The sequence below is a fragment of the Seriola lalandi genome, unplaced genomic scaffold (genome assembly GCF_002814215.2).
Source record: "Seriola lalandi dorsalis isolate HSWRI2012SDOR001 ecotype SW California unplaced genomic scaffold, Sedor1 jcf7180002054980, whole genome shotgun sequence".
NCBI classification, from domain to species: domain Eukaryota; kingdom Metazoa; phylum Chordata; class Actinopteri; order Carangiformes; family Carangidae; genus Seriola; species Seriola lalandi.
The window spans coordinates 321357-332328 of record NW_019525530.1 but is presented as its reverse complement, the minus strand read 5'-3'; the positions used below and the strand labels follow the sequence as shown (position 1 = coordinate 332328).

General features: G+C 39.6%; 1 protein-coding gene across 1 annotated transcript in view; it reads left to right on the top strand.

Moving 5' to 3' along the window:
- Window positions 1–1255: 1255 nt before the first annotated feature.
- The window catches only part of ttc27 (tetratricopeptide repeat domain 27), a 62708-nt gene continuing 52991 nt past the window's right edge, over window positions 1256–10972 (top strand). The window contains exons 1-4 of the mRNA XM_023396659.2: window positions 1256–1544; window positions 6701–6884; window positions 8378–8501; window positions 10240–10380. Coding sequence (XP_023252427.1) covers window positions 1454–1544; window positions 6701–6884; window positions 8378–8501; window positions 10240–10380 — 540 coding nt within the window. The 5' untranslated portion in view covers window positions 1256–1453. The remainder of the gene's footprint in view (window positions 1545–6700; window positions 6885–8377; window positions 8502–10239; window positions 10381–10972) is intronic.

Below are 10972 nucleotides of genomic sequence, written 5' to 3'. Positions count from 1 at the left end.
AACTCCACCTCTTATACATGAACACGCTCTTAGCCAGACAGGTAAACCCAGGGTTAACTGAGCCAGGTGATAACCTGCTTCGTCGTACAGGTTATCAGGACGGTCAATGTTAGGTTCAATTAAGCTTAGGTTAAAAAAAGTTATCCTGGGTATGTTGAACTTGTGCTTCATAGTACAGGCCTCTGGACTGACTGGCCTTTCTAAGCTGGTGGCAGTCGCTCTCTCTCTGTCTTCTCCTTTTGGTTTTTTTGTTTTTTAAGTATATTTTTACTTTATACTGCAGCGAGGACTGCAGCCTCCACACACGGGGCGCCCGCCCAGACCACCACGCCACACGACGCCCCCTCCTTTTGGTTTTGTTGTGTTTAGTTTTTCTTTAGTTTAATTTCTCTTCTAGTGCCCAGTAAATAGTTTTTAGTCACCTCTCCATTGTCCAGTCTCCAGGTTGTGACACTTTACTTTGAAATGGTGAGAACAATAGATGTGGATTTTTTAAGTGTTTACCTTTTTTTTTTTTTACCTCTACCAAGGAGATTATGTTTTCACCTGTGTTTGTTTGTTTATTTGTCAGCAGGATTATACAAAATGTACTGAACAGATTTGCACCAAACCTGGTGGAGGGATAGGCCATGGACCAAGGAAGACCCATTAAATTTTGGTACGGATCCAGTTCTGATCTGAGGGGCTGATCCAGGAATTTTTTCATTTTTTAAATTTTTGACTGCAAGATTGGGCACTTTTCAACACATTTATCAATTTCCTAGGAATTAATGTCTGGATGTTTTTGTAAAATTATGGTGTTGAGATTCATGAGTTTGTAGAATTTGCAGAACTAGATAATAAACCGAATCTGGTGGCAGAAGATGTTTGGCCAGAGGTATGTGCTGTACTCAGTGTCATTCTAGTCTAGGATATGGATGTCTTTTTAAAGCAATATGCTGCATCTATGCAAACATGTGCTATACAAATGGAGTTGTTGTTATTAGTAGTCATATGTTAATAAAAATGAGTAATATATAGGATAGTAATAAAAATATATTTTGGATGTTATGCCGTTTTTGTTGGTAGGTGCAGTTTTTATAACTGCATTGATCTGTGCTTTGTCATAAATAAAGGTCACTATTATATGCTGTTAAATAGGCCCAACATGAACTGAAGTTAACATGCATGTACTGGTACATTTAACATCGCAACTCTGTCTACAAACGTTGAAAATGCCCGGCGTCCCTCTGCAAGGCTTCATTAATTTTCCCACAATGCAATGCGCATCTGTCATGGCTGCTCACTGATGCCAGTTAAACCACATGGGTGAAAATAAACATTTAATCTGTGATTGAGAAGCAGTGACTTGGCGCATTACTACAGCGGTGAATCTTGGGCTCTGGTCCGGGACCGTCCTGACAGAAGGCAGCAGCTCCTACTACACTTTAGCAGGAACCAGAGGTGTTAAGTGATGCCGCTGGACGTGGAGATCCCCGTTCTCCGTGGCTTTTTAACACCCAGCGAGGCAACGCAATGGAAGCAGAGTGTCTTCAGTACTGCAGGTGAGACACCGGGGTGTGTTTTTATTATTAATACCGTCATGAGCAAGGCAGGTTTTGTCATATGATGGGCGCTGCACAGATCGATACACAGGCAGGTGGTGGTCGCTTACAGGGGACAGTGACATTTTCTACACAGCGGCGTAGAGGCTTTTCCCGCTGATGAAACTCACGGTAACGACACCGGTGTAGCCGTCACTGACAATGAAAGCTGTGGCCGCAGTTCGACTACAGCTACAGTTGAAATGAATTGAATAACTGCTGTTTGCAGCGGTACGTGCTGTTCTCTCCCGTGTGTGAACGTCCTGCCAAACCCCATTAAGATTTTGGCAGTTTTAAGTCGCCTCGTTTATGGGCAACAGTAGATATGTTATGAGATTATACTTGATAGAGACTTTTAATTGTTGTGAGAAGCTTTGCAATTCGGCATACACACCATACACAATGTTATGTTAATTAAACGTCAACTTTCGTAACATTAGAGCTAACGTAACGTTAGCTTTAGCTCGCCCGATTTTTCGTCTCTATAAATAATACTGAGGTAGAGAGTAGGGGGATAATTCACACTGAGGTTTGCTAATAGAGCAGCTAGCTACATGGAAAGTCGTTACGTAGCTGTGTCGTTTGCTGATGAGCTGACAAGTAACATCAGTGGAGTCCGCCCTCATGTTGAGCCGCTCACATCTGTCACAAACCGCTGGAATCGAACACTGAGCCAAAGTTAAACAGCACAGTGGTAGTCACTTAAATTGTACAACATAAACCATGTACTGTTTACTAAGTGTCACCTACTGTCAGTCTTTCTTCTTGTATGCCAGTTAAAAGTGTAGTAAGCCATGTTGATATTTTTACTAAACAAAAAAAAAAAAACCCCTCCATTCAGTGCTCCTTTCGAAGCTCCGCCCCCCAAATTCACGGAGGCGCATTGCCAAGGAAACAACACCATGACAGAATCCGGAGTGTTTCACACAACGTGGAAGTGAATGCTCATTCTCATAGCTGATGCAAAACCTTATAATACAAATTATACCGTACTACTACTTAGTTCAATACTGTGATACATACAACATTTTGGACAAACTTTTGCTACTTTCCATGGAAGAGACTAGCCACGCATATGCAAATCTAATATGTGTACCTATATATATATATATATATATATATATATATATATATATATATATACTCTGCCTTCCACCCACAGTCCAAGGTCATGCAGGTTAATTGGTGACTCCAGGTGCCTATGTAAATGTGAGCATGAATGGTGGTTTGTTTCTATATGTCAACCCTGTAATAGACTGTCCAGGACATTGAACCCTAATAAAAGACTGGATCCTGCATTAAAGTGCCAAATCTCAGCTTTAATTTGAGTTGGGGGTTATTTGGGGGGTATTTCTGTTAAAACAAGAAACTGAGAGCAGTAGAGTGGTGAAGTGAGACGACTGTGTGGTTGTACTGATTTGAGTTAATTCCTACTTTCATTTGAGAATTTACCTTAATAATTAAAATTGAGATCACAGATTATGTTAAGTTAAATACACTTTATATTTATTTTCATCATGAATTATTGTCATCATATCAAACCAGAGGAAAAGCCTCTAGAATAAAATGATCACAGGTCAATAAAACTAAGAATTAAAGGTGGCCTAATGAATTGATTCAGGTGTAATCGAGCTCGAGGCTGTGTGAACCGCCCCACCCATTCAGTGGAGGCAGAACCCACCAGACTGTAATCATGTGCAGTTCAGTTCTAGCTAGTTCTAGCTTGTGCACAGTGAATATATTGTCTGTCTGAGATACACCTGGTCGGTCATCTTTGCTGCTCAGCCCTGTTCGCAAATTCTGTTCACCATTTCCTTATTAACTGCAGCTAATTGCCTGAACCTCTATGACTTATGGACTAATTTGAGGCTCTCTGCCTTGTTTTCCATAATTGCTGCCATTTCATGGGCAGACCTGAAGGGCAGCTGAAATGCCATTAGACATGTGGCCATAGCTCAGACTTTGATTTTCCCCCTCATAAAGCCAGAGCCCTCCTCTTCTCCTCAGCCACTCCCTCCCTTCTTTCTGTGCTGTTATGGGTTTCATTAGATCAGAGTGAGATGAAATCTCCACACCTCCTTTACAACACTATTTCCACTGCAATTACTTATTGAAGCCTTGGGTACAGTTGAGAGATCATGTGACTGACCTGAAGGTGAGAATTAGGGTTGTCGTAGTAGAAGCTGTTACTGGAGTTACACAGTGTTCAGGCTCTCACCGATTGCATAACTTACCCACTGGTCCTATCATCTTTTTTTCATTTTTTATAGACATGAAAACCAATTTGGCTCATGCAGCACCCATATTCATCAAATAAAAAATGTACTTGTAAAATACTAGTTATCAATACTTAGTTGGATGCTGTAATTATAAACTGGATGTGTCTGCTCTGAGCAGCAGCAGGGCAGAGTCAGATCACAGAGTGACAGAGTCTGATCACATGACGATCAGACAGTTGACTGGTGAAGGATTTGATGTCAAAGTGAAAAGCAAAAGTCCCTACCTGGCAATATTTCAGAATCATACGATACCAGAAGGGAGCTTGATAACATTTATCTGTATGTATGTGTATATGTATATATATATATATATATATATATATATATATATGTTATGACTTGTGGCCCACTTGCACTACTTTTGCAGCCCACAGGTTGGGAACCACTGGTCTATAATTCAACATCTTCTGTACAGCACAAAACTGGCACAACAGTTTGTATTGACGTTCGTGGTCCCCAGACGATGAACTTTAAGCACTTTGTTGATCCCCTGACTTTTTCTCTAATGCCACCATTAGTGCTAATTAGCAAATGTTAGCATGCTAACTCACTAACTAATATTGTGAGAATGCTGCACATTGACATTCTATCATTATTATTGTGGTCATGTTAGCATGCTGATTCAGCATTTAGTTCAGACTAACTGGTCGTGACTAGCTTTATGTTAAAGGTGTCTCAGTCAAAGTGATGAACCCACAGATAATTACTTTATTTTGTAATTTGAATATGAAACCCAGGGAGATGAGTTTAAACAAGACAAAAATATGATTACAGCTCATTAACTGTATGTAGTTTTGCAAATGAAGTTCTCAACACGGCAAGAATTAACCTGTCAGTTTGTAGAGTTGAGTTAGAAGGTTAGAAGATTAGACATTGTAGTTTAACAGGAAGGAGGAAGTCCACTTACTGAAAGATCTAAAGAGTTTTGGTCACTTGTCATGGAGACGGTTCAGTTATCATCACGTTACCTAAGTATTGAGCCTCGGTCACACGATAACAAGCAGTTGTATATGGGGGAAAGATCCACTATTGTTCAAAGATGGTCTGTGGTGTCGGAGTTGATCTTCCTCTGTCTGTCCACTGACTCCTCCTCCATGACCTTTGACCCTTCCTAGATTATCATGGCATGGTAACTAATTACACAAAACCACTTAAATAGTGTTTTTATGAAGGAGAACTTTATTGGGGCTGGGGCTACGCAATGATCGATTATGTAAATAAGTCAATTTACGTAACCTGCGTCGACGCGTTGCAAGGAGGAAGTAAGATGGCTGCGCCTAGTCAGAGCATGGACTCCACCGAAGAGCAAGCTGAAACGAAAAAATCTTGCCCACAATCACAATTTTAAGCAGAGACTGAACAACATGGTACTCTGCAAGCTCTGCAAATTAGAAATGACTTATCACAGCAGTACTACTGTCATGCTCGAGCACTTGGAGCGGAAGCATCCCGGGGCAGGATTCAGTTTGCTGTTGGATTGCTAAATGTAGATTTCACTACATTCCTTTTACTTGAATGGAACAAGCTCTTGCATTAATTTTATTTTGGAGAGACTTTATATCACACTGTAAAACACAGATTACCAGTTAAGACTGGGCTATTTTTTAGTTGGAGAATAAAGCCCTGCAGTGCAGGGCTTTCTTTGTCATATTTGTTTTAAAGAGAAGATGATTGAATATAATATTGAAATATAAATGACAAGTTTTTCAAATTTATTTTTGGGTAAATTTGTTGTTATATTAATCGAGTAATAGAAAAATAGATTAATTGAAAAAATTATCGATAGATTAATTGATTGATCAAAAAATTTATAGATTAATCAAAAAACAAATAATTGTTAGGTGCAGCCCTAAACTTTATAAAATTGGCCAAACCTAGCAAATTATGTTTTTGAAGAGTTTGATGATGGTTCCATTTAATTAGTATTTGATCCTTTTAAGGTTTTATTTGTATAATAACATAAGATTGATTATTGATTGGGAGCCCTGGCCCCAGATGATAGAGATGTATGTGGTAAAATCATGACATGCATATACGTTTGTGCTGCTTTCAATAGATGTATGGTCTTGTTAAATTTGTTTTGATAGTCTTGGAACAATTTCTAATATAGTTATAATATTAATTAATATAAGTATATATATATATATATATATATATATATATATATATAACATTATAATAAAATTAAATAAAGTGTGGGCATCAAGCTTAATGTCCATATGAATGAATGATAGCTAGACATTTAAATTATCCAATTTTCTTTTGACCATTATTTATTGTAAATGTATCCAACATTTTTTTTTAATGAAAATCACACAAACTGTGTTGGTAGAATTAGTCACTGGGAGACTCTGACCAGCTGGCTTGTTAAAAGCTCTGCAGCTTCTGAGCTTTTGTTGTTGCATAAATGACAGTGTCATCTGCAAAAATCTGACACCCAACCTCTGAACAGCTTTCAGGTCAGATCATTTCTATACAAGCAGAGGAGTAAAGGGCCCAATATTCATCACACTGACAGTCGGATACAATCGCAGTCAGCTCTTCAGTGTCGCAAATATTTTATATCTCACTCTGAGTTATAAACATGTATTAAAAACACAGCACCAACATTACAGTGGCTTTGCACTGGGATCTATTTATTGAAATCCACATTTTTCTGAGTCGGCCTAAACTATTTTCAATCAATTTTTATTTGATGCAATGCAGAAAATTCTCTGTAACATTCAAATTTTCAGGCATCTCTGTGCAGTTATATGTTGCCACTGTGTTTAATGGCATTGTTGTCCTGTGGTTACATAACCTAAATGAGTACGTTAATACTGCTGCTTCATGTTCCAGAGGCAGGCTCTCTGCTGGAGTCCTTGATGGAGGGGGACTTTGAGGCGGTTCTGCTGAACCCCAAGGTGTTAGACCTGCTGACTGGAGATGGCAGCTGCAGCGAGGGGGAGGAGATTGAGGCATATCTGGAGAGACGGGTCCTACTGTATCTAACAGGAGGCACCAGCGATGACCAGACCAACAGGTAGGACTGCCGGACGTCAGACGTCAGATGAAAAAGATGATTCTTTTAAATTTCAGTAATGTGTTTTGATTGGCTGTGGCAGCTGGTGGATTCAGACCTGGGAACTGTGAACTGCTGTAACTGAAACAAGCCATTATCTACTTTAGATGAATCCTTCAAACTGGAAGTCAGTTGCAGTCCTTTAGTCATTGTGATGATCTGTTCATGAAACAGATCTGAAACCTGATTCTTTTCTTTAACATGCATCAACCTAAAAGATCAAATTTTCATAAGTTGAGCATGAGGGGGCTTTTTTCCTGTGCAAGTGTACATGGTAATCTTTACAGTGGCAAGTTTCTGTAGCTTATATACTACAAGACACTCTGCACTGTGGTTTAAAGAAGGATTAAACACCTGGAGAGTTTTCACTGCAGCAATTATTTCCTCTTTCATCATGATGACATTAAGGTTAACAGTAAAAACATGCTGTTAATTTTACAAGGTAATCTACCAGGTATGTGCACTTGCACGTTTTTCATTGGCCCATGCTGTGTGAGTTTAGGCAGGTTCAACTTCTTTTTAGTTTAACTGGAGCCTCTGCTGGATTAGCCTCATTTAAATGAATGAGAGGCCTGTGTGTGTGTTTTTTTTTTTTTCAACCAGGGCTGCAGACTTTAAACATCAACACACTTCAGCTTCCTAGTAAATGTCTCCTTATGTAGCTTGTGTAGGTGTGGTAGAACAGGTGATTGGCAGCATGACTGTGCAGCTGACAAATCTGAAATGATATGATGCAGTCATGTCAACATGGAGCAGAGTCTCAGAGGAAATTTTCAACATCTGATGAATCCATGAGATGAAGAACTGAGGAACGACCCAGAGTTAGTGTGGTGTTCCTAATAAAATGCAATCTTGTCATTACCTTGCTGAACAAGCTTGCACTGCTTGCCAGTGTCGGTGTGCAAGAAAGGTTGCTAGGTAGTTGTAGTACTGAACCTCATTTCAGTAAATGTTGTGGTTCTTGTTGATACCAATGCTAACAAAACCCACTAATTAAAGTCTCCAAACTGACATGATGGTGTGTTTGATGGTGGAAGTATTTGAGCGATCCACAGAGTTGTTCTCAGGAATGTCTTGGTTCTCCTCTCACTGCCTCGATTGCTTTGGTCATGAATTATTCATTTTTAATAAGGTAAGCTGAGCATCTCTCCTCTTGCTCCGAGGGGAGGTCTCTCTGTGAGTATGTGTTGAATGCAGTGCTTATTGCTCCTCCTCTCCCTTCATCACACGTCCATCTCCTCTTTTCTATCACCCTTTGTTATTTTCTCAGTCTGATAAAAACACCTTTACTTACCCCAAAGAGTGAGGTGGCAGTTAGAAAAGAAACTTATGTGACCTAAGTCAAAATCAGAGACAATTTTTTTTTTTTTTTTTTTTCAATTCTGTAAACCTCAAACTATCTGAAGCTTTCACCCCTTTTCTCCAATGTCTTCTGTGTGTCCTTCCTGCTATAGGGAGCTGGCTGTAATGGCCCTGGCTGTCGCTTGCCTCCACATGTTTGTCCAGAGTAACTGGACTGGTCCTCCAGTGTCCAGCCATGTCTCTGACCTGTTGCCCCCGGCCCTGCTCTCCTCTCAGGTAGGAAACCGTCTCAGTCATTTTTATATTGGCTGGTTTACTTAAAAGTTAAGCTAACGTAGGATAAGTTTCGTCACTGTATTAGATCTGTTTTCACTTTGTATTGCGTTGTTTATAGATTGATGGGGCTTAAATGAATTTAAATTATTTTAGCATAAGACTGCAACATTACAAATTGTGAAAAGTGAATGGGTCTGAATACTTTGTGATTGCACTGAACAGTTGTAACATTAAGCAACAGCAAACCTATTTTTAAGAAGAAGCTATTGATTATTAGCTGTGTTGTGTCACCCATTTCTATGTAACCTTGTTCTGTTGCTGCATAAACTAGCCAACTAGCTAGCTAGATGGGCTAGCTAGGCAGTGGGCAATAATGGCTATGCTAAATTGTGCTTGTTTGAAATGGTGGCACTGCTAAAAAATGTTTAGCATGTCAGCTGCTTTTCACAATAAGAACTATGGTAAAGTTACTTTTCTGGCTTACTAACTTTTCCTAACTAGCCAGCCACCTAGCTAGGTAGCTTTACCTAACTTGCCAGCCACCTAACTAGCCAGCTAGCTAGGTACATATCTTTACCATAGTTCTTATTGTGAAAAGCAGCTCACGTGCAAAACATTTTTTAGCTACTTAAATAGCGCTTGTTTGAAACGATGGCAATGTAGCATCCTCTTAGTCACTAAATAAATAAATACTAGGAACTAATATAAGTTGATTATAATTTGAAATGATATAAATGTGTTTCCTACGTTTACTGATTGCATAGTTGATCATACTTGAAACATTGTCTAATATAGAAAAATGGGCTTTGCTGAGTGTGACAAAGCTTAATTTTACGTTGGTGTGTAAAGTGAATGGAGTCAGAGAAGGAGCAGAAGGAGCTGCAGGCTCGGTGCAGGAGAAGTGCCCCTTAATGAAGCATCTCTGGGGTCCTAATTACACCGGGCTGAGAAGATTGCTTCCTCTCGGCAGCGTGCTGCTGACAGCAGAATGCTGTGTTTCACACTGCCATTACACCAGAGGAGAGAACCATTTCTTTTATCGAAGCAATTCCTTTGGCCTCAATGATTGATCTGTGCTGTCACACCAAGGAGCCTGCGTTACAGAGCAGCTCGTCTGCACATGCACGGCAGAAGGCAGAGAGGAAACATGGAGCAGCTGTTATGTTAATTTAATTCAACAAGGAACGAGAGAAAAAGTTAAATGTACTTGAATCTAATTCATGTGGATTTTCTCCAAATGAAGTGACAGCTGATCAGACCAAGTTAAATCATCACCATGGGGAGAGTAGCTCAGCATATATAAACTATATTGTAGGAAGTGAGGTCATAAACATTAAATCAGCAAATTCATCACCAGAATCTAAGACAGGAATCTGCCATTGTAATAAATGAACGATGAGTGCAATGGTGAAACATTGGAGGTTGAGTTTTACTTTGAATTAACAGTGTTTTAAAGCTAATCAATTTTTCATGAATCAGACTATTATATAAACTACTGTTTTTCTCCCATGTTTGACAATTGTTCAAATTAACAGCCCCATTTTGCAGTTACAGCACTGGTCCACAGGGAGACTTGAATGTACATTTTGAATGGAATAACTTGAGATGGTGAGAACTGGAGAATAGGGTTGAAAATGATTATCCTTTAGATCCTTCAGGTCTTCATTCTACTTTAAAGCTGGTCTAATCTCTGATATATTCATCTGTCAATTAAATGTCATTTGCATTTGACTGGCAGCCCCAAATCTTGGTTGAGGCGATCCACTCCAGCCTCCTCCTGGATGGGGAGTCTGTGTACAGCCTGGTGGCCAACCCCTTCCTCCTCCTGCTGGCTGGCATCATTCTCACCAAGTGCTCCTCCAAGATGGACAGCCTCCAGGTAAGAACGCCTTTCTATCTCAACCACCTTTTCTTGATGAATAATATATTACTGATGATTTTTATGTCTCCTCACCGGTGACACATCAGAGTAATACCTTGACGGAACCTCCTCAAATTTGGCACAAACGTTCACTTGAACTAAAGGATGAACTGATTAGATTTTGGTGGTCAAGGTCAGTGTGACCTCACAAAACCTTTTTATCCATTACTCAAGACTTCACGGTAATTATGACAAAATTTCACACAAATGGTTCATATTTTCTATGACTCTGGATAAACAGGGAGGTAACCTGAAACTAGTCTAAGTGGAGGAGGCAGACATCCACGAGGAGGTGATTCTAGCTTTAAATGGTAATTCAGCTCTATAAGAGCAATTCACCATGTAGATTGCTTACAATATCTGTTTAGTCCTCTGTACTGTACAGACAGTCGCTTCACTGGCATTTCACCAGGCCAGCCCAGGTCAAGGACTCTGTGGCTGTTAGCAAGGCTGTATATTGTATAATATTTGCCCTACTACGGCTGCACAGTATAGACTGTACATAAAACTTTTTTTCAATATAAAGTACTTCAAGTTTTTTGTTTATCCA